At 35.0% G+C, this 25,182-nt stretch overlaps 1 protein-coding gene and 1 long non-coding RNA gene across 3 annotated transcripts; both read right to left on the bottom strand.

Annotated features, from left to right (window-relative positions):
* Positions 1-5,055: 5,055 nt before the first annotated feature.
* On the bottom strand, positions 5,056-9,489 carry LOC113732749 (uncharacterized). Of its 2 annotated transcripts, none has more exons than XM_027258688.2 (2): positions 7,407-9,489; positions 5,056-5,585 (listed from the first exon to the last, which is right to left on the bottom strand). In XM_027258688.2, the coding sequence occupies exon 1, from the start codon at positions 8,536-8,538 to the stop codon at positions 7,426-7,428; it is 1,113 nt and encodes a 370-aa protein (XP_027114489.1). In that variant the 5' UTR covers positions 8,539-9,489; the 3' UTR covers positions 5,056-5,585; positions 7,407-7,425. The 2 variants fall into 2 exon arrangements, with proteins under 2 accessions (XP_027114489.1, XP_027114490.1); XM_027258689.2 differs by lacking the exon at positions 5,056-5,585 and adding an exon at positions 6,179-6,492 and having other exon boundaries at positions 7,407-9,462.
* A 3,892-nt stretch (positions 9,490-13,381) lies between these two features.
* On the bottom strand, positions 13,382-24,840 carry LOC140037044 (uncharacterized). The gene is made up of 4 exons (XR_011840897.1): positions 19,674-24,840; positions 15,946-16,022; positions 14,333-14,387; positions 13,382-13,553 (listed from the first exon to the last, which is right to left on the bottom strand). It is a non-coding gene; the product is annotated as an uncharacterized lncRNA (long non-coding RNA).
* Between the last annotated feature and the right edge of the window lie 342 nt (positions 24,841-25,182).

The following is a 25,182-nucleotide window of genomic DNA, read 5'->3' as shown; positions in this document are numbered from 1 at the left end:
AATCATGACATTATCGAAATGATTGAAATGCAACATTGTGAAATATATTTTTTTTAATGATTTTACTGGTTACTCGCTGAGCTTCTAGCTCACCCCAAAAATATTTTATTCCCCTCCACGGGGCTCAAGGCGAAGGAAGGACTTGTAGTACTTGTGCACGTGACTGGATAGCCTATGTTTTGTACAATTTGGATTTGGAAATCATTTTATGTATAGTTGGGAATTATTTCCGCTTTGCTTTTGACATGTAATTATTGGAGACGTGGATGTATATTTGAGATTTATATGGTAATATTTGAGGTTTATTCTTGCACTTTATTTGAGGAATGTAGTGAACGACTGAGTCCCGGCGAGAGCTGGGCAGGCGGCCCGCCGAACCCTCTGGTTCGCCTTAGGGGGAGGTGGGGTCGTCACACCCTCCTAATTTTAAACCCCAAATTCCTCATTAGAAAATTCTCCAAGGACATTAAAATCATTCAATAGATCCTTATAGTCATAGTCTTGTTTCCTATGAAAACCGTCGTCGGCGACTACCAAATCACTTGTTCCTCTGGGATAGTGGTCATTTCCATCTCCTTTGAACTAGCGGCCGCCACTTCATTCTCCATCTCCTTTGTGTCTTCTTCGTCTCTCACACAAGACCTAGGTTTCAAAAATTTTTGTTAAAGCTACATCGAGAAACCCAAATGCATACTCCAAAATTACAAGAAAAATTCAACCAAACATTAAACTAGGTATTAAAGAAAAATATTTGGGCTTTGGTACTTTGAAGGATGTTGAGTGGGGATGAAAGCAAAAAGAAACCATAACCTAGACGAGGTGTTTTGTTGCCACTCAATTCTGATATGTACTAGTACTAGTATTTGGGAAAGAACAAATAGAAAGAGAAAAAACAAAAAACAAATGGGAGGAAAATTGAGAGATCCGATTCTGGTAAAGCCACCGACCACTGTTAAGCAGAAGAGGAAGAGAACTAAAGCTAAGCAATGAACAGGGCTAGAAGTCTGGTACCTGATAGTTTTGATTCATATTATTGATGATGTGGCGAATTGTATACCGCATGGTCTATAGTTGGGGCCGTAGACCGAGGCTACACAAATTTATGCCTTCACGGATTAATCGCTAATTTCACATATTATAAGCAATTATCGATTAAATGGTCACAAGTTTACTGATTAAGTTATTTAGTGTTCAATTATTGACGAAAAATAGTTTGATGTCCAAAACATGATCCGAACAATAGTGTTCAGTAGTCATTAAGGTTTTTTGCCCTTTTATGTTGAAGTAAGAAAAAATAGTAGCAATTGTAACACAATCTTCTAAGATAATGCTTGTCCACTGAACACGGCTTCATTGCTGCTAAATGGTGTCCCTGTTTCAATATCTCATTGAAAAGATGCAGAAATATCAGCTGAACGTATCAGCTATTTATTAAAATCCACAGCTGTATACATTGGCCTCACTAAATTACCTACCTTATTTATTTGTTTGGTTCGCGAGGAAAATTTACAGCTAGTATGAATAGCTTCCTCTAAGATTTGCAGCACATATAGCAGGATCGAACAATTGAAAATCCTAGGCACTTGCCAGCCAACCTAGGCCTCATCCTGGGAAAGATGGCCATTGCAAGAGCAATCTGCTGCGTTATCCTTGTTCTCCTTTTTTGCATCAGGTAAAATTTCACGAGTCATATCAACACAACTTAATAAGTATATTACAACTATTTCTTGAAAACAATTCTTTTTTTCAGTGATAATTAAATATTTCAGGCACGACTGCTGAGTGCTGCCCATGCATGCACGTAAATGATCTACTACGTTCCATGCTTTGTATGAAGGCATTCACAACTTGAGATTAATTATGAATAATTGATATATACTAAATGTTACCATAGTTATTTTCTGCCGGGGTTCCATGTACTCTTGGTTGGATAGAGGAGTAAGGATCTTTACATGGACTCCAACTACATTAATTGTTTGATAGAATGGGATGAATAAAAGTACCCTTCCTCTATGTGCTCGTCTCAAAATTTTAATGAGCCCACAATAACTTTTTCTTTTGTTTCAATTCTCCGTATTGCAAAATTATTTTGGTGTAGCCGCTTTATTGGATTCCATCTTTGATATGATGACATTTGACTAACTCAACGTACAACAATTCTAGTAGTTTCATCCACGTGTAAAATGTATTAAAATTCAGAAAATTCTACTCAAAACGATATACGATATATACAAATTAAAAGATCGTCCACCTCCTGATTTTTGGAAATTCTTTTCTATCATTTTGACAAAACGCGTTTTTGAAATTGCTTTTTTTTTTAGATAAACTTTTGAAATTTTAATTATATTTGGATCGTTAATTAAGGGAAAAAGATAGTAGCATTAATCTTGAACTCGTTTTGTGTTTCACTTGTCACTCTACTGCAGGTCTAATACTTGAAGATCTGCAATCTGATGTTGGCAGAATTGACTCTCTCACGTTTTAAAGTGAGTGGGTAAATATTGTAATTAGTAAAAATGTAACTCGCTCTTTCGCTAGATATATGCCCAATGCTGGCAATCATTAATCTATTTGGAAGCATATGCTCCTTCATTTGTAGATCTTATTCTAATGGCTAATTTTCAATTGTCATAATAAACTTTTATATTTCTTACCCAAAAAAGAAAAATCTTGAAGGCGTACATAGTGGCTATCAAAACTTAGTAATACGTAGTAAAGAATAAGATAAGATAATGATTTTATACTTTTAATCCTTATTCTTTAATGTTTACTCTAAACCAGATAAATTCCATACCACTAGTATGTGGTAAAAAAAAATAAGTCTTGCAATCTTCACTTAGTATTAATTCTAGTTTTCCATCGTTCTCAATACCTGATAAGCATCAAAATTACCAGCCCCCCATTACTAAATAGTAGAGGTACTATTTTAACTAGTGGTAGCGACCCATGAAGAAGAATGCAACTTTAAATGAAGATTCTACAGCTTTTAATACCAGGATTTTCCTTCTTTTGGAAATGACACATGCTTTTTTTTTTTTTTTTTTTTTTTTTTTGAGGGTACAAATGACATATGCTTTGAATGATGTAGGTGAGTGAGATCCTTGTCCGGCCTAAGAAAAGATAAAGTTTCTCTGTCCACGTCCACCCATTAATTCGAGTCTTTTGTTCTTCTTTCTTGAGTTTCACCAAAAAGAAGAAAAAAAAACTACCCCTTCTATTGGAACCGAACCCATTAATGATACTATTAGTCTGCCTGTTTATTCAAATGTGTTGAAAGATGATGATTGGGGATTATTCTCATTATCTGTTTCTCGATTGACACTGATGAAGAATTCACACGTCTTTGTTCTTTTTTTTTTAATCTTTTATGTCCAAATATGTCGATTGACAATGATGATGATTGGGGAAAATTAAAATGTAAAGATGATTAGTTATTTGGGTAGTTATCAACTTAATTTCAAATTCTAAAACTAAAAGTTGTACATAACTTTTTTAATATACTTGGACCATTTTGTAATAAGAGTACTAAAAACAGATAGATCACAAAATGGCCCATCGCCGTAATCCCTCATGCTGTGTGTATATACTTGTCTTGATCGACATACTTAACCCTTAATAACAGCATTGTACATCATAGTATAATAATACTTAACTATTAAGAAGGCTGATTTATATGATAACATCAACATAGGAGAACCTTCATCAGGTTTACATGATTGCCGTCCACTATAGTGGCGGAGCCAGAAAAAATTTTCAGCGGAAGCAGAAGCAACTCTAAAATTTTTTATCTACTCTTTTTTTAGTTTTTTAAGGAAAAAAAATATTTATCAACAAGTACAAATGATGCATATATTTCATGAAAAATATCAAAAGACAAACTCAAAATTATTAATGTAATAATAATTGTATTTCAAAAGCAAACTAAACTATTTATAATTGCTCATAACGAGTTTTCATATTTTGATAACGGTTTACAACCTTTTTATTTTGAACTTTACGAAGTATATTTTTTTAATATAAGTAACTAAATAATTATTCATCCAAGTGTCTTCCATTCTATTTTGTAACCGATTCTTAACTATATTCATTATTGAAAAAACCATTTCTACAGTAGCTGTAATAACAGGTAAAATCAAAGACAACTTTAAAAGCATATAAACTAATATATACACAAAACTCCAGAGGACACACTTGAAATTACATCAAATTTTTATAGGTATTATAGAAATTTAAGGGGGGCAGTGGGGACCTATAAACCAATAGATATACAAAACTTCAGAGGGCACAGGTGAAATTACATCAAATTTTTATAGATATCTTATAAATTTAAGGGGGCCAGTGGGGGCTCGCGCCCCCAGTGTAAATCCGCCACTGGTCCACTAGACAATTATTCTGGGCACACAGAGCTACAACTAGAGCTTGCAACTTCTAAATTTTGGAGCTGGTGACAGGAACTGTTGGCTGATGACTGATGTACTAGAATAACTCTTGTAGCGAAGATCAAAACGGGTTCTCAAAATTTGCGTTTTGATAGCAATGCTAACATGCTTGCATTATCTAGTCGTTAAAATTGAGACTCTAGGAATTAAAGGCCCTGATTCCAATCTCCCTTTCTCCTCTCCGTTTCTTAAATTCCACCCATCTCACAGTTTTTTTTTTTTTTTTTGGGTGTTATGGTGGGGTGCGGGGGGGTGTGTGGTACCCATGCTTGCATTAGATCAACACTACACATACGAGTCATTTACTCATGTTACCGTTTCAAGGATAGAGCACTCAGCTTCTATCTAGGAATTTTTTTTTTTCTCCTATTGAACCAAGTACATTACAGTATCCTAACAAGTCTTTGATTAGAATACCAATTACCTAAAAGAGTAATCCTGAACTCAATGTCATACTCTTTGAGAAGTAAACTTGAGAGATAGACAGAGAGAATCATCAATATTAGTCTTGGAAAGTGAAAGATCTAACCAAAGAAACTGACATATTTATACATCAGGTTCGCTTGAGTCAGACAAGTTGAACTTCAAGAAGTAAGCCAACTGATGCTGATGGATGTCAGTGTAAAAAAGCCACAACTCATATCAACTGAACAAGCGAAACATTTTATGTGGAAATATCTACAACCTTAAAAGGTGGAAAATCCTGATAACTCGATTGTTTTGAAGCAGATAGCTTTCTTTAGCTACTAGAAAATTATAAAAAGAAAAAATTTAGACACATCACCATTGCACCAGATTAAAAAAAAAAAGAAAAAAGATACACATCACCACTCATGATGAGAGTAGCGCATCGGGCAGGCTTTGTCTCATTTAGGCTCAGCTTTATCTCATGTGGATGCAGAAGACCATGCACCTGCATGTTATGCTAAACAGGCATAGAAATAGCCGCAAAGGCTAGCTAACAGGGATATCTAACTTGACACACCCGGCAATGTAAACATATCCAAGTACCAGAATTATCTGTATAATTCTATTAGGTACCAGCAAATTTGTCCACACTCTTGACCTGGATGATAGCAGGTGCTTGAACATTGAAAAGTTTCTTGCAGATTAATTATGACTACGGTTGACATCTGGCTTCTAGATCTACACACAAAATACCAAAAATAGCCATATGAATCCATCATTCTTAGCTCAGAAACACTTTGAATCCACAAAAGATTACTTAGTAGTGCTAAATATAAATTTCTTAATTCTCCTTTCTAAAGAGTGCAGCAACATAATAAGAGTTGGCAACACCATGCATGGTGAGATTTTTATAGTATGTTTCATGACAGATACAATCAGAAGAGTGGCAAAAGTTTCAAAAACTTATTCTCTGTAAAATATGTCAAGCTAGAAGCTGTAAAGAATTAAGCATCAGTGAACAAATTTATGGAATGGGTGCATCCCACGTGTCAACAAACTAATAAATTTAGTAATTCCAACAAAACCGACACAAAAAGCATACTTGTACAACCTCCACCTAGTAAAGATAATAAAATGCCACTTGTGAGTATTGATAAGATCAAGAAATCGTGGACCTGAGTCATGTCTTTGAGAATTTTTCCTCATGCTAAGCAAGGCCATCAAAGCATTACAGCAAGAGCTAAGTGGAACTTGGAATGGGAAAGACAAGTATGAATGGATCTAAATTAGTACCAAAAGAGCAACAAGAGTGGACATTGACAAGGAGAACAGAATTAAATTTCCCAATTGTGGGAAGCAATCTTGATTCTGCATTTTGCAGCAAGAGACGGTGTAGTCCAGAGAAAGTTTTGGTGACTCAAGGACTATAAACTTTGACAAGAAGAGACAAAAGGACAGGATTCATACAGAAAGAACTTGAAGCAATCACTACTGAAATTGAACTTTGGCACAAATGTAATGTAGCTCCATTCAGGTTGCACAGACAGTAGGCTAGAAACTGGCATTGTTTTCAATAACTGGACTGCATAAGAACTTCTAATCCAGCACAGGAAGACCATCATTCAAGTATTTGCTTTAGAAAAACCTAACAGAGTAGAAAATTACAAAAACGATGCAGTGAATTGTAAAAGAAACTTAAGAGTAACTGCAATAGAGCCGGAACTTCACATGGTTCATAATTCATCCAGCAACTAACCTACATCATGCAATTCAATTGCAAAATAGGAAAACATCCAATTTATCAACTGATATAATTCTCAACAAGCATTGCCACAAAACAAGGACAGAGTAGCTTCAATGATCATTTGATTGTGCGCATGTGTGTGTGAGGGAGGGAGGGAGGGAGAGAGAGAGAGAGAGAGAGAGCTAACTAAACAGTGAATTGAGAGGTGAAGACCGTAATAGAAATCCTTGCTAAGGCTTGTTTTGGATGTTTCAAAAAATGGAAAATCATTGTTTTGTTCCATCCTTCTATTTTTCTAGTGGGAGATTGTACGGCAATTACAACCAGCAGTGTTGTGGTATTGCAAGAGTTTCTCTCAACCACCAGTCCCTTGGGGCTCAAAAATATTTTATTCTATACCAAAACACTATGATGCAATCTGTTAGAAGGATAGAAAGAAGTACAAATATTATCCAGAATTTTTATCAATGCCACTTTAGGAACATTACGCAACAGTTCTATACCTATACCCATTTTAATTCTTAGTGCATGGTAGATGATACTCATCAAATTCAAGCTTAACAAGTTTTATTTAATGATGAAAATTATTACTTGTAAATATTACATTTGACTGGCTGGTACTGGTGTCAAGCTGCATGCCATATTACAGAGAATTCTTTATTTTTGCCAAATAAATTAGCAATGAATTCACAGATTAACCTTTGCAATCCAGTAAAAAAAGCCTCTCCACACTGCAGCTCAAATGGAGTAACTGAAAATTGCAAAATGGAAAAATTTACATAAACACACTGAAATGGACATCATAACTTTTATACCTGAATGTTGCAAAGTTCATCAAAAAACTGCAGGCAGCGACTTGGGATCAAGTTCAAAACATCCCTCTGGTACACCTTCCCTTTTATAGCTGCTCATCCTAAAAGAAAGTACTTTGTGGGAGAACCTAAAGAATTCTTCATCGTGTATCACAAAAATATCCTCCTTATCATGGCTTCTTCTGTGATATAAACTTGCATATCCTTCCAATTTATCCAAGTAAGCAACTCTAGTGTCAAAAGAATTTCTCTGGACAATCTCAACTATCTCATACTGGCAGCGTAAATGATTATCAGGTTCAGAAGCCCTGCAATTAGTATTCCAATCCTTATAGAGGGCCCAAGTCTCTCCCTCTTGAGGATGAATTAAGTAAGGACTAACAAGATGCCAAGAAGTAACAGTCTCTTTGTAGCAAACTTGATGCGAAAAGTTACAACGAGATAATGACAAGGCCTCTTCTTCACCACACATAAATCCACCACAACCAGCTGGTAAGCCAGCATCTATCCACTCCTTCCAACCCTGCTTTGTAGCAGGTAACTTCACACTTTTGGACCTCTTATACGGCATTGCACGTGGATAATGTGCCACAGGCTGGAGCCATGCAACACGAACAATAGGATCACGCACCTTCAGGATCCTTGCATATAATTTTTGTATCTTATCATTACTACTATGATAAGAACAAGCCCAAATTTGACCAACACGAAAGCTGCTTAAGGTGTATGTTCTTCTGAAGTCATTAAACAATTTGTTTGAATGATAAATAGGACTTGAGTTTTCAAAACCTGAAGAATCACAAGAAGCTGAGTACGAATCTGAGTTTGAATTGGCCAAGCCTAAACCTGCCTCACCGAGATCACATGCTGAACCCGAATAAGCTGAATCGGATTCTGACACTGAATGGGACTCATTTAGATCACATCCCGAACCTGAACGACCTGAATCACCAGAGTCTGATCCAACCAGATCAATGACAGCATGTTGTTCAGAGTCATTCTCATATGCGCCCTTGTCTTCACTTTTTCTTCTTTTCTTTGTCCTTTCCGAGGATGGTGTTGGATTTATTGAAGCCGGTTTATTAGAACAACATTCCTTGCTTTTCTGAGCAGAGTCAAGCTCTCTCTGTTTCATGACAAGCTCCTTCTGTAACTCCAAAACCTTTTCCTAGCCTCAAGCTCACTTTCTCTAGCTTCAAGCATCCCCTGTTTTGAATCCAAAACCTTTTCCCTCAACTCAATCTCCTTCTCTAAACTCTCCAACTTTTCCTCTTTCTTATCAAGCTCATTTTCTCTACTCCCAATCTGTTTCTTAACCAACTCGAGCTCCCTCCAACGATCCACTACCTGCCTTTCTTTCAAACATATTTCTCTAAATCCCTCATCAACAGAACTTCTAAGATCCCCAATATGTTTGCCCTCCAACTCTATCCTCTCAAAAAGCCCTCCTATCAACTTCTCTTGCTCACTCAATTTCTCCTCCCTAACTCTAATATCATCTCTAATCAAACTCAATTCATTCTTTTTCACCTCCAATTCTTTCCACCCTTGTTCCAAGATCAAACGACACTCTCTCTCCTTCTCCTCAAATTCCTTCGCCCGAGCTTCAATGGCATCTAGCATCACAGCAAGTTTTCTAGAACTTTCAGAAAGAGATCCTTGTACTCCATTCAGATGATTTTCTCTAGCTTCCAATCCAGTCAAAGCCTCTCGGGAACATTTCCGTATCAAGTCCAAATTTTGCTCAAATTTCCCAGATATCTCCTCCAGAACACCCATAAATGAGTGTGGTTTATAATAACGTGATAACAAAAGCTTAGAAAATAAAGCGTTTATCTCCACAAAAAACAAGTACCTGTGGTGGTAATCCGGCAGCAATTGAAGGAATATGGATGTAGTTCGGCGACTATGTCGAGTTTAGTGAGCTGCGCTAGGGCTGAAATGGCGAGAGGTAGGGTTTCACGGCAGAGGTCTTGGCCGTCACATTGCCCATTTCCGACCAGTCAATACATATTGAAAGTAGTTAGGCATTTCGGTTTGTGGCCATTCCTCAATTGTATTTCTTAACGTTTCTTTTTTCGGTATTTCGGTATTTACCTTTACGTTTCAATTGTATTTCGGTGCGGGATTGAAGTAGGTTGCATAGAATTGTCAATGGAGCCTGTGCTGGCACAAGTTCGTCCTCTTTTTCGATACTCGTTAATAATCTATTTTGCATCTATTTCTTCTTCTACTCTAACCTATTCTAGGGGAGAATTCAACTGGACCTATGAGGAACCGACGGAGACTGAACTACCATCAGATCAGACGGGTGCACGGGTGCACTACACACCCGTCTGGATTTGGAGAGCCACAACTGTGGCAATTAGTGAAGCTTTAAAAGTTTGATGGTGGCCACCAACCCAAAGGCAACTAGTGGGAGGCACAAGTTCGCCCTTTTGACTTCTCCAAAATAGGACTAGATTTTAGTCTTTTACTTGAATTAGGGTTGGAATGTAAGTGACTTCAAAGATGGAGCCCAATTAACAATAGGCTATGTTTGGGCCAAATTAGGCTTAACTAGGGATATAAATAAGTCTAAACAAACCGAATACATTAGTGTTCAAGATTGTTTCATTATTTTGATGAGTTTGAAATTTTATTCAAATTTAGCTTGTTTACATTTTGACTGAGGTCGATCGAACTTTTATCGAGTTGAACTCAAGTAAAATTTGAGTAGTTTGAACTTTTTACATGTAAATTCCACTTATATACAAATTGAACCAAATTAAGGTCGGCTTTGAAAATTTATCAAACACAAATTGCTATTTAGGCTTAGTTCGATTGGTCGGCAAAACAAACTCTTATCAAACTAGTTCAATTCAAATATTGAACAGTTTGGTTTGTCTTTCAACCCCAACCTTAACTTAAATAAGGTCCGACAGAGTTATCAACATCAAACATGGTTAATTTTTGTGTGGTTGTACTTGTCAATTTAAACATTAATGGAATTTTTATGAAATAGTTAAGTATTTGTTAACAATAAATGAACTTTAGTGCATTACATCTTTTTATCATGATAACTATAAAATATTTATATTTTTCTTCAATATACATAACTATGAAAAACATTTAAAAACCTAAAAATATGTTTATAAAAGAATTTAAACTAGGGGTGCAAATGAGTCGAATTTAATTGAGTAGTTCATAAGCATGCTCGGTCAAAACTTGTACTCGAACTCACATTGATCGAGTTTGAGATCGAGTTCGAGCACCTCAAGCTGCTTGAGTATAATATGTGAAATTCGAAAGTTCATCGAGTTTAAACAAACCCAATCGAGCTTCACCGCTATATATATATGAAATATCAATTTTGTCCCTTATTTAAATTTATATAAATATAAATTTATATTTCTCAAATTCGATTAGGCTCGATTAAACACTATTGAACTCAATTTGTACGAGATAAAACTCGAGTAAGGCAAAACAAAATTGAATTCAAGTTTTTTAAATCGAATCACGTTTGAATACTGCACTATTCAAGTTCAACTCAATTCGATTGCATCCCTAAATGGCTAAGTCAATCTGGCTCAATCTTGGTTTGAAGCCTAAGATTTATTCATTGGGTTGGGCTCGAACTTTGTCAAAACCCAATTTATTAAGCCCGAACAATATGCCTGAGGAAGGGTTCAAGCCCGGCTAATCTAGATTGGGTGTGGCCGAGTCACTTAGGTGCGATGTGATAACGTGGGATACAAAATAGCGGAATACACTCTTGATTTATTATTATTTTTTTATATACTTATTTGTAAACAGTTGAAAACAATACTTTTGGTGTTTCAGAAACAAGTCCATTCACATAAATATCTCTCTCTCTCTCGCTTTTTGGCAAATCACAAACAATTTTAGTAAGCATTGTTATTGTTTTATGTTTGTTAAATTTTACAAGCAAAAAATTAAAAACACAAAACATAAACATTACTAAATGGCCCCACATGTTTATGGATAAGAAACAATTTCTACGAGAAATTACTTAGCACAATGTACAAAATGCAGCACAAGTTATACAAAGCAACTGTACTTGCTGTAAAAAATATGCAAGTTTTTGAAATTTCCTCTTTTATAGGCTCATTCCAATATTTCAAGAGAAAAAAATACAAAAAGGACCCACTTTAGACAAATTTTTAGTACCTGATCTACACTTTTATCTTTGTATCTATTGCATTTACCAAGAAGTTAAGAAACTTAGGCTTTGATTATGGGGTTATTTTCTATAGGTGTTTTTAGTAAAATATTGTTATATTACTCCTTAAGTCTAATAAAGATAAGCCTACTTCCATGCTTCCACGCTTACATAGATGAAGAAGTGCAAAGATAGATCTACTTTGATCGTTACATGGTAAGTCTACTTTCCTAAGTCTTATAAAGATAAACCTACTTCCATTAGTGTAAGTTACTGTAGTTAAAGCATTTACTTTTACTTAGTACTTTCCTCGTATAGTCCTCCATTAATGCAACATGACTCATATTATTCCATTTAAACAATTGGCTGATGTTATTAAATCATACTTGAATTTATCACTCTTTAATGTTCTCCCAATCCCATAAAAATAGCTCATTTTTCTTTTTTATTTGTCCCACGTTATAGACTTATTTCCTTGTGCATTTACTAACATATCCATGTTTGATGTACATTGTTGTCAGTACTTTTACTTTTTTACTCCCTCCGTCCCACTTTGATAGTCTTGTTTTCCTTTTTCGTCTGTCCCAAATTGTAGTCCACTTTCCCATTAAGAAATGTAGTAATCTTTCAAATTGTCTAAAATACTCTTATTATTAATACATTGTTATTAAATACTAACCCACTACATTGAATACATTGAACTTTTCCAATACTAACCCATTAGCTGTAACTGATATTAATTGCCACTCTTCGTGATTAGCATAAGGGTATTTTAGGAAATTATTAATCTAAATTTATGTTTCCAACCAAATTAATTACACTTTCTTAATCTGTGTGAAAAAAAAAACCAAGACTAACAAAACGGGACGGAGGGAGTATTTATCTTAACTTTGATTAGGTTGCGTCTACCATTGAAAAACTAAAACAATAAGTTTTGAGAATGATTGAGTAATATGAGTCATTTAATTTGAATGGGTTATCTAGTATTAAAGGAGGGGTTATCTAGTTTGGTTCATCAACTAGTCAAACCAAATTTGAACAGCATTTTATATTCAATAACATTCAAATTCAATAAAAAGCTTGTTCAAACTTGGTTCAATAAATAAACAAGTTAAATTTGAATAAAATTTTAAACTCGATGAAATAATTAAACAAATTTAAACACTAGGGTGTTTGGTTTGATTAGACTCATTTACACCCTTAGTCAGAAGTAAATAGAATTGCCTTAACTATATTAACTAGAACTTCTTAATCTGTGTAAAAATAGAAGTAAACCTATTTTTATAGGACAGAGAGAGTAATAGATGACTCATGTTTTAGGCAATCAATTTATTAACTGTCCTTTTGAAAAAAGAAATATGTCTATAATTTAAGACAAATACAAGAGGAAAGTAAGTTTATCTTCACAAGATGGAGGAAATAATTTTTTAAAGTGTACACCCAAAATGAAGTGAAGTTGGAACATATTTATAGGATGTGTTTGAATATGAGATTATTTGAAATATTATTTAAAATAATTACTATAGTACTTTTTGCTGTGTAATATATATGAGATAAAAAAATGATTGGAAGGATAAAAAGGTGTATTGAAAAATATATTTGTAATATAAGCAAATAATTTTTTTTTTTGCGAATAATTCTCAATAAAAATGGCTTTGTATGTCACACCCCTAACCTACATGTGCCAGTCACGCGACATCCGCTGTATCCTCAAGTTCTGCTCAAGAATGTAAGTAACATTAGCTAGACTAAAATTTAGGAAGTATTAAATAGTATAACTAAATATAGTGTGGTACAAATCTCAAATGAAAGATAGTTTACGAGTATCCAATAAGTTCGTATATTGATTTTCTAAATAAGACAACAGAAAAGGAAATTAAATAAAACTAACAACCAAGAACAGCTAGACTGCTAATTTCTACCCACTTAGATGTAATAAAAATCATCCTCAGGGTCTTCAACATAAACCAACTCATACTCTTCAGAATCTGCAAAAGTGGTAAAAATTGGATTGAGCGATAAATCACTTAATAGGCAGCATCTACCCCTCTATTGGACCATGCAACTATAGCCTTACATATACATATACATACATACATACATACATATATATATATATACACCAAACCATTTGCACACCATTCACAAGCATAATTATTGAAAATAACGTTATTCATAAAACGGTCAGTAATAATAAGTGACACAACAATTTGTAAACATCTTATTCATAACTGTACATGAAAGCCATAGAGTCATAAATCATTTTATATCAACTCATAACAAGTACATGTAATGACTGGCTTCTGAGTACTCAACTTATACATTAAACCCCTTCTAGGTGGCCGATCAATAGATTTTATGACTACCGATTGGTCTCATTTCATGCATAGGTCAATCGGCCGGATTCTTTACTGAACTACCATGACCTTGTCAATCGACCGAACTCTATATCAGGCTACCATGACCATTAGACAGGACTCTAACACTTATCGTCTATTCCATAACTATTTTGAACTTTACTTAACATAAATTCATTTCACCCGTCATATGCATAATTTTTTGACTTCACAAAAGATATCATTCATAACATATCAAAATGTTTCAAATAATTCACATAGTCCATCTTTATATAGTAAAAATAGAACTTACATAAATACTCAAGTAAATCATTTAATCAAGTAAATTTCAAATTGACACATCAAAATAGAATTAGCAATAAAATTTTACTTTGAACTTTTGAAATTCCAAAAGAGTAAGTACCACCTACCTTTGTCTGGCTGCTCGAGTGAGATTACCTTAGATCTTTTAAACTTGTGTCGTACCTATCAAATGCATAGGTATCCTAATTAGTTGATATTTCTTATATATGTATAAATATACACAACTCTGAACAACACTAAAATTATGTCTAGACTATATTATATGAAGCCTAGAACAATTTTCTAAATTGGAAAGTTCGTATTATTGGAAAGTTTCATAAATTTGAAAGTTTCTATTTTTGAAAAATTTCATAAATTGAAAAGTTTCTTAATTTGGAAAGTTTTCCCTTTTTCTCTTATGTAAAGTTTCCTAACTTAGAAATAATTGTTTATAGTCATATTTATTATCTTGACCATTATTTTACTATAAATATATTATTATTATTTTATTCATTATTATTGTTATTATCTTTACCAACACTATTTATTTTATTTTCATTCATATATATATATATTGGTTAATTAGTTATTATTATCTTGTGTTCTATATCCATTTTTGCACTTGTGTATGTATTATTATTATTCATGTATATACGTATGTATATTTATTTACCATTACAATTATTATCTTAACTTATTCCACTTGTATTTATATTTGTATTTTATTGTTATTTATATCCTTAACTTATTTCATCCATATTTATATAATTATTATCATTATTATTGTTATTGTTATTATTGTTATTATTATTATTATTTTAAGCATTTGTTTCAAAATCTAAGTCTTATCTTACATTGCATAAATTAATCTAATAATGTTAGATTAAAATATCCTAGACTTCTACTTAAATATCTTAAACTTAATTAATTAAGCATAAGACTGAATGACTAAATCTTTAAATGCCAAGATTATTTTAGGTTGGGTTTTGAAGTTTAATACCCATGATAGTCCATAAAAGATGGGCTGATTATATCCTAAATTTATTTATTGAGTATTTACTAAATCCATACTATATTTTTGGCCCAAATACACTTGCCACCTTTTTTTTTTCGGACCTGATTAATAAAGGCCCAAGTTCCTTAGATCCAAGTATTTCCTTATTTCTTCCAGTCTTAGCCCGATGCTTTTCACACTTGACCCAAATTCAATTTAACAAACCCACACACATATCTGACTACCTCTTGACCCAAACCATTTCCTCTAGATCCGACCCGCAAGACTGACCCAGTTCATTAACCCATCAACAACAACAACGACGACGACGACCAGCTACTGCTCTTCCCCTCCCCTTTTTTTCTGACCCTTCTTGTTTGACTTGGTATGAGAGAAAGGTCATCAGACCTTCCTTTGCTTTCTTTTATTCTTCTTGCGTTGCTGAAACTTCCGCAACGGCGTAACTCTTTTTCTTTTTCTTTTTTTTCATTCTTGCGTTGCTGAAGCTTTAGCAATGGCACATCTCTTCTTTTCTTTTAACTTTCCAATAGAACTGGGGTTTAGACTATGTTTCATCCCATAAATAAAATTTAACACACTATTCCTACTAATTCAGATATGAATCTTTCTAAATTTCTCATACAGGTATATATATATTGTAATATACATATACGTAAAATCTTTAAAATAATTCATGAAATTAATAAGACTTAAAAGAAAAAGTTTTAATGTGCATTCGGGACTTACAGGTCTAGATGTTTAGTTGCCTGCTTGTTCGACGGCGACGTCTTCTTCTTCTGCTCTACTCTTCGATGGTTCTTGTTCTAAGAGAAGACAGATAATGAGAATTAGGAATAGTGTTATTTTTTAAAATTATTTTGATAAGTGTTTTAAATTCCTAATAACCACCTACCATGGTGGTTACGTGGGTTTAAAATTTTAGTTTATCCTATCTTATCTCCTCCTTAACCGCCAATTACCCTTTAACATTCTCTACCACGTCTTTTTACTTTTCACCAGTAAAATATTACCACTTAATTAATGAGTAAAAATAAAAATTGAATGCAATAATAAGAAGATTTGGGTTTTACATTCTAGTCCCCTTACAAAAAGTTTCGTTCTCGAAACTTACGTACCTTAATAAAAATAAATAAAGATATCTATTCCGCATATCTTTCTCTAACTCCCACGTTGCTTCTCGCGGTGTATGGTTCATTTATTGCACCTTCACGTAAGGTATGGTTCTTCTCTTTAGAACTTGATTTTTCTGATCTACGATTTTCAAAGGGACTTTCTCAACTGACAAGTTCTCACTCATCTCAATGGTTGATTCTTCAGAATATGACTTGGATTCGACACATAGTTCCTTAGTTGGGAGACATGAAAAATGTTATGTAGCCTTAACAGAGCCGGTGGGAGGGTCAGTCGATACGCTAAAGATCCAATTCTCTCCAATATATTTCGTAAGGTCCTATATACCTTGAATTTAGTTTACCACTTCTTCCAAATCTCATTACTCCCACCACCTTCAAATATACTTTTTCTCCCAATTGAAATTATAAAAGTCTTCTCTTTAACTTCGTCCAACTTTTATTTCGGTCCTGAGCTATTTTTAGTCTTTCCCGAATAATCTTAATCTTCTCCAGGGTTCTTTCCACAAAATTGGGGCCAGTAATCAACTTCTCACCTATTTCATCCCAATATAAGGGAGATCCACACTTTCACCGATACAACGCCTCAAACGGTGCCATATTTATCCCCCTATGACAGCTATTATTATATGAGAATTCCATTAGTTTCATCAAACTATCCCAACTATCTGAAAAGTCTAGAGCACAAGCTCTAGCATGTCCTCTAGTGTTTGTATGGTTCTTTTTGACTATCCATCTATTTGGGGGTAAAAGGCAGTACTTAGTTTCAGATCAGTCCCCATAACCTCTTGGTAGGTCAACCAAAATCTAGACATGAATCTAGGGTCTCAATCTGACACTATACTCATTGAGACACCGTGAAGACACACAATTTCCTCCATATACATCTCTACTAATCTCTCCATTATTAATCCATTCGGTAGTGGTAAGAAGTGGACATATTTGGTTAGCTGATCGATTATAGCCCAAATAGTATCATTGTTCCTAATCATTCAAGGCAAACCTACCACGAAATTCATTGTTACATGTTTCCACTACCATTGGGAGATTTTTAGAGGTTGCAATAAGTTGACAGGTCTCTGGTGCTTGACTTTTACTTGTTGGTATACCTAGCCAAATATTCTGCTATTTCTCGTTTCATCTCATTCCACCAATAATTTTTCTTCAGGTTCCAGTACATTTTAGTCCCACCGAGGTGAAATGATAATCTTGAATTGTGTGTCTTCTTTAGTAATTCCTGCTTCAATTCTTCATCTCTCGACACACATAATCTACTGTCTTTCCATAAACTCTCATCGTCCTTCAATTCAAACTCATTGAAAGATTCAACTCTAATCTTTTCTTTGATTTTTGCAAATCCGTCCTCTGAATTTTGTGCTTCCTTAATCCTATCTATCAAGATAGATGCAACCACTAAGGCAGCTAACAGCTTAGCAGTGGAGTCCACTATTTCTAATTCAAAATTCTCTATTTGTTCCTCTACCATGGGTTCTTTTAATGCCCATAACTTCCTACTAAGGACATTTGCTACCTTATTTGCTTTGTCTGGGTGATAGCTGATTGTCAGATCATAATTCTTAATTAATTCTAACCACCTTCTCTGTCTCATATTCAGCTTCTTTTGAATAAATAGATATTTGAGACTTTTATGGTCGATAAAAACTTTATATTGCACCCCATATAAGTAATGCCTCCATATTTTCAGGACAAAAACTACTGTCGCTAATTCCATATCATGCATTGGATAATTCTGCTCGTAGGGTTTCAATTGACGGGAAGTATAAGCGATTACCCTTCCATTTTGCATCAAGACTCATCTTAAACCATTCTTAGAGGCATAACTATAGATTATAAACCCTTCTGTTCCAGATGGTAGGGTAAGTACTGGGATTGATACTAATTTCCTTTTAACTTCTGAAAACTCGTCTCACATTTATCTGTCCATTCAAATTTTGTCATCTTTTAAGTCAATTTAGTAAGAGGCGTGGCAATGGTAGAGAATCTTTCCACAAGTTTTCGATAATAGTCAGCCAATCCTAAAAAACTCCTTACTTCAATCATAGTAGTGGACCATGGCCAATCTACGATTGGCTCAACTTTCTTTGGATCAACCAACACCCTTGGGCTGATATTACATGTTCTAAGAATGTCACACTCTTTAATCAAAATTCACATTTACTAAATTTGGCATAAAATTTTTTCCTTTTTAATATCTCTAGAACTTTCCTAAGATGGGCGGCATGAATTTCTTCATCTGGGGAATATATTAGAATGTCATCAATAAATACCATAATAAAATGATCTAGTTATGGTTTGAACACCTTGTTTATCAAATTCATAAAGACTGCTAGAGCGTTGGTTAATCCAAAGGATATTATAAAAAACTCATAGTACCCGTACCTCGTACAAAACATATTTTTCTAGATATCTTCGGCCTTAATCTTCAATTGATGGTATCCAAATCTTAAAATCTATCTTAGAGAATACCTTAACTCCTTTCAACTGATCAAAAAGATCATCTATTCTACGAAATGGGTATTTGTTCTTTATTACGATTCGATTCAATTTCCTATAATCAATACATAATCTCAAGCTACCATTTTTCTTCTTAACAAAGAATACTGGCGCACCTCAAGAAGAAACACTAGATCTAATGAATTTTTTTCTGTAACAATTCCTTGAGTTCTTTTAATTTTGCAGGTGTCATTCTTTAGGGGATCTTAGATATAGGAGTCGTCTCCGGAACAACATTTATTTCAAACTCTATTTTCCTATTGGGAGGTAGACTAGGAAGGTCGTCAGAAAATACGTCAGGAAAGTCCTTCATCTCCGAAATCTTTTCCAAAAGCGTTTCCTCTTCCGTACCTACCACATAAGCCAAATATGTCTCACATCCTTTTTTTATTGTCCTATAAGTCTGTATAACAGATAGAAGTGATAACTTATGAATTTTTCTAACATCAGTATTTTCTTGATAAGAGTAACTCTTCTTGTATAGTTTCATGAATAACACTCTCTTTCCCTTACAATTAATCTGTGTAAAATGTCTAACTAACCAATCCATTCCTAAAATGATGTCAAAATGACTTATATTTATATGCACTAGATCCACTTCTAATTTTCTATCTTCCAATTCCATACTACAGATTGGATACTTAGTATGGAATACTAATATTCTATTTTCTGGGGCAGCCACTCGGTAGGGGTGGTACGTCTATTCAGGAGACATGCAAAAGTACTTTGTAAATTTCTTAGCAACAAAGAAGTGACTAACTCCACAATCAAATAGCACATATGCAGGCACAGAATTGATTAGAAGGTTACCTGTGACTACATCGCTTGACGCCTCGGTCTCAACGTTAGTCATGGCATGTACCCTCGCGTTAACCGTTGGCTTATTATCAATTGAGTTGGCACTCCTATCTTCTCCTACCTTTTTATTTGAACAATTCATAACTCTATACTCCTATTGCCCGCACTCAAAGTATGCTCCTATCCCAAATCGACACTCTCTCCGATATATCTTTTCACAAGTTTTACACATGAAAAAGATAGTCCCAAGTCGGCATTCTTCCCGATGCATTTTTTACACTTAAGGAAAGTATTTCCTCCAATTATTTTCAGAGGTGACCCACATCTCTTCTTCATTAAGTGGAACTGTCCGCTAGATTTTAGTGTTCTCGACATTGCAAATTCGTTCTCTAGTTTAGACCTTTTATTCCTAACCTCCTTATCTAACTTTTTATAATCCGTCTCAGCTTTAACGTTGGCGTCCAACACATTACTAAACGTAGGAGTGTAAGAGGTGTTCACCCTTGTTTGAATTCTACTCAACAACTGCCGTATGAACTTATATTTTTTCAACTCTACATCCGCCATTGTAGATGGACTAAATCTTCCTGGCACAGTGAATTTATTCGAATACTGCACTACAGACATTTCAAGTATTTGTTTTAAATTTTCAAATTGATCTATTTTCTGTATCCTAACAACAGAGGGAAAGAAGTATTTCAAAAACTCCTCTTTAAATTTTGTCCAATTTACTGGTAGGGCGATAGTAGGTTCAAGAATCGCCCACCACTTGTTTGTCTCGCCTACCAGAAAGGATTTGATGATTTGGTTTTCCATCTCCTCCAATACTTGTAAAAATGTAAAATTATTTTCCATCTCATCTAACCACTTTTCTATCAAATTCGGGTCAGGAGTCCAATCATAAGTGGGAATATGGACCCTTTTTTATTTTCTCACAGTAGGATTGAATTCCACCCTATCCATGATTTTGAGATTGGGCAAGTTGAATCTGTGCTAACTGTGCCTGAAACTGTGCCTGCCCCTATAAGTCTATGTTATCCCAACTAGTGCCGTCACTAATTCTGCAAGTAACATCACATAGGGTTGGTGTCTATTTGGTCTAGTCCCTTGGTAATTCATGTTCTAGTTATCATTCTCCTGTTGTGGTTTTTAGTTAGGGTTACCATGGTCATTCTCAACATGAGAACTGTCATTTTGATTTTCGTCACGTCTAGTGTTTGGTGCCATTTTCTAAATCAAGAAGATAAGTTTCACACTAAAGTGAGTTTTTTATTCTTATTTATTATTATTGTCGCGCCCTATTTTTTTACAAGAAAAATAAATGAATGGTTTGAAAAGGTGAATTTTTTATTTGAAAAGTGATTTTTGATTTACAAAGAAAGTAGGTCTAAATGGGACTTGACAATGCGACGATTTGACCCAAAATATAGTTTAAAAAGGGTTTTTGAAATAAAAATCGGAGTCGCCACTTGGTATAGAGTTAAGGTGTACCAAGTCACCTAAAATGAATTTTTTTAAGAAAAAGGTAGAAAGAAACCCCTTTTAAACGACTCATAGTCTACGTAAACCAACGAAAAAGGTTCGGGAGTCACATTTGACGAAGGGGAAGGCAAGGATGAAATCCAAGGCACCCCTTCGACTTAGCCAAGGCTAGTTGCGTGATTTAGTCAAAGATTTTCTAGTTTTAACCAAAGAATTTATCACATTTGGATGTACTATATGAATGCAAACCCTAGACCTAGGGGGCATCGGGGGCAAAATTTCTCTTCAAAATTCGAATGGTGCCAATCACATTAATTGTGATGCCCAATAATGACTCTTTGGAGAGGTCACGACTAATGCAAAAATATGAGACTCTAAGAAGAGGAAAAGGATAAAATAATTATACAAATATACGTGACCTAAGGGAATGCATCATGTCGGGTGCGGGGGACTAATGCTCGTGACTCAATTTTTCCTTTTAATAGAGGGAATACGAGCGTGCTAAGGCTAGTAAAGCCAAACTCGTCCATATCCCATATTCAAGGGGTTTTCCTAATCTAATCAGGCAAATGTACTAACCTATCTCTAATCTTAAATGAAATGCAAGTCTAATGTCGTGTCTCATGCAAAGGGGTAAGTAATATACATATAAGGGAAAATATGGGGGAAGGGGTATACATATATAAGAAAAGTGTCTTACAACATGGAGAAAAAGGCCCTAGAAAGTAAAGATATGCATGAGATGAAGTGATTTTATCACACAATCATGATCCATCGCGCGAAGGGGCTCCTAAGGGTCTAGCGTTGGGTTAGCCCACATCTATAAATTCTCGCTAGCATTGGACTAGCGGAGAATCGAAACAAAGAACCACAACTAGCATTGGACTAGTGTGGATTCGAGAAAGGCGACCACAACTAGCGTTGGACTAGTGTGGTGACAACATGCATTTATTATAATCAAATAAATCATATAAAGTATAATAAAACAAATAAACACATGAATCACATATAGCACATAACACATAAGCATGGTATTTAGATGCAAGACCCTAAGAAAGCGGTAACACATAGCACGTAAGCATGCAAACCACACAAAAAGCAAAATGAAGCAAATGAACCCCTAACTATTACACTTGGGGGAAACCTACTACAATCTAAAAGGGGAAACAGAATAAAATAAATAATAACCTAGCTATTACAACTTTGGCATTCGAGTGCCTTTCAAATGATCAATATCGAACTAAAATAAAATAAACATACTAAATTAAAACAAATAAAGCGAATAAATAAAATAAATAAAATGAAAGCATCCAAATGGCATGCAATTGAGCACATAAAGTCACAGAAGGCACATAGGGTCAAAATAAAGTCAAGAATAAGGGATAGAGTGTACCTCCCTTGAGTGGAGCCTAATGAAGTGAAATCACTTATTTACCCTCCAAAATAAAAGAAAGGGTCAAGGCATCGCTTTAATTGACAAATAATCATGGAATTGAAAACAAACATGAAATTGAATCAATTAATTCATGTGAACAACCTACATTGAAGAAGCCAAAAGAATAAGAGACTTGATTACAAACATTAACAAAGTTTTGGGGTCAAAATTAAAGAAAAATAAAGTTTAGGGACCCATTTGCAATTAAAATAGGAACCCAAGTGAAAGTAGGTGAAAGTGTCTCGGGCCACAGTATAGTTAAAGAAAAAAAATGCAGGGGCTGATTCGCAATTTCATTTCTGGTCTCTTAGGAGACAAGGCCACTGGGCCATTTTTAACTTTTCTTGGGCCAAACTTGGCCCAATCGGAAATCCAAGGTACTAAAATGGGCCAACCCACTTTTTACCAAATAAAACCCAACCAAATTAATCAACAACCCAATCCTAAAAGTGTTGGTTTTTAACCTTCCAAAGCCCAACAAGAAACCCAAACAGATATTATTAAGCCCACTTTTCAAACCCAACCAAATATTATTACCCAAAAACCCAAACCATAAAACCCAACAAAATTAGCAAATCAACTAAAATTATTAAGCCACAATTATGATCTAAAACCCAAAATTAATTTATCCCAAAAGGTCACATAAAATAGGCAAACATAGGATTAAGCTCAAGAAAGGCAAAATGGATTTGATTTTTTCCAAATTTTGAGGCCACGGTGAACAAGGGGGACTTGAGGGATTAAAATGCAACAAAAGCAGGGACCTAATTGAGGGACTTATGATGGTGTTGGAGGCAAATATGAAGCTCAGAAAAAAACAGGACCAAATCACAGAACAAAAAGAAAATGGAGGGACTGAAATTGCAATTTTGGACAAGTGATCATCTTCTCCAACGAGCTAATATCAATTAGCATTTCAGCAACCAGAAATCTGGTTTCAATTTCTAACCATTTCAATCAGACAATGCAACCCACAAGAATCTCTTCTCCCAACCTTGAATCGGACTCATACGATGGGAAGCATAAGGGACAGAAAAATGCAAGACAGCAAGGCATCAAAATTCTTAATCATGAGGAAAAGAATTGGCCGACTTAGCCTGTTTCATCACACGAAAATGCAAACAAACCTTCCTTCAATCAAGAATTTCGGCCAAAGCATTTCGTCGAACAGGTTGGGGACATTAACAAAATTGAACTAATTCATCAATTGGCATGGTAGCAAAACCCCAAAAATCACAGCAGTGCCAATCAAATTTCTTACAAACAACAGGAATCACCACTTCCCACAAACGCATAAACATCAAAAAGGGAGCGAAATTCTTACTTACAGTACTCCTCCGGTGCCGGTTATCCACGATGGTGATGGATTGTAGTGCGGTGGCGACGGTCGTTTGTCCCTCTGCTCGTCGGCCTTGCCTTTGCCGAAGCTTGGTTTCCTTTTCCCAACTTCAGTCACCTCCTTTGCTACTACCGAAGGCTTTCTCTCCCTCTGTGTTTTTTCCTTCTTCCCTTTCCTTTGGTATAGTCGGATAGCTCTCAATCCTTCCTCCATTCGTTTTTTGTTTCCTCCGTCGAAACCCCCTTTCCCTCTATTTTTTTTTTACCATTTTTCCTTTGTTAGCTCCCGTTCCTCAAGTCCGTAACTCCCTTTTCTGTTCTATCCTCTGATTCTCTGTGTGGTTTGGAACATAGGCGGCCGTCGTCACCGCTGTCTTCATTGACGGCGACGCTGCAGTTTGACGGTGAAGAGGAAGTTAGGGCTTGGATGGCCATCAAGTTATACGATCCATTTGGCGGCTGTGGGTAAACACTACGTGTGGCGCCGAGTGGCTTCCTAACAAATCTCATAAGGAGGCGATAGAGATTGGGGAGGGTAAGCTGCCCGGGACCCCCTTTTTCCTTGCTTTCTTCTAGCCGAAACCTCCCAGATCCTTTGTTGTTTTCCCTTTTTCGTTTTCTTTCTTTTTTTTTTAGACGTAGCCTCCTCGGCTTGTTTCCTTTTCTTCTTGTTTTTTTTTATTCACCCCCAAATCTCCCTTCTAATTTTTCTGTTCTTTTTTCTGCCGCTCTCTCGGCTCTCCCCTTTGCTCTTTTTCTCCCTCTATTTTTCTTCTTGTCTTCTTCCCTCCCTGTTCTCAAGCCTCTCCGATGGTTATTCCCTTCGTTCCCAGCTCTCTGTTTTTCTTTTTTCCTTTTCCGTCGCCCTTTTTTAGTCTTCCATCCGGCCCCCCTTTTTCACTTGCTTGCGGCTTTTTATTTTAAAGGCAGCTCCAAAGACTAAACCTAATTTGAAAGGCCAAGATTTCAAACCCCAAAGTAGGCTTACGTGTCTTATTCTTGTCCCTTCGATTGACTTTTTCTTTTTTTCTTTTTTTTTCCTTTCAAAAACCTAGAACCGAAACAAACAAAATAAAAATTAAATGATTAAATGATTAAAGTTTAACTAAATGATAAAAATGACTTAAAAATAAAAGAATAAAAGTAAATGAAATTAATCAAAAATAAAAATAATAGTAAACAAAATACCTTAAAAATTTGGTGTTTACAATTATTATATATATATTTTAATACGACACAACTAATGTAATTTACTTGTATGTTTTA

Source organism: Coffea arabica, chromosome 2e (genome assembly GCF_036785885.1).
Source record: "Coffea arabica cultivar ET-39 chromosome 2e, Coffea Arabica ET-39 HiFi, whole genome shotgun sequence".
NCBI classification, from domain to species: Eukaryota; Viridiplantae; Streptophyta; class Magnoliopsida; order Gentianales; family Rubiaceae; genus Coffea; species Coffea arabica.
This window is presented reverse-complemented; position numbering and strand designations above follow the sequence as displayed.

What these genes read in the sequence shown, in the direction of transcription:
- LOC113732749 (XM_027258688.2), bottom strand. Translation starts at nt 8,538, where the DNA reads ATGAAACAGAGAGAGCTTGACTCTGCTCAGAAAAGCAAGGAATGTTGT.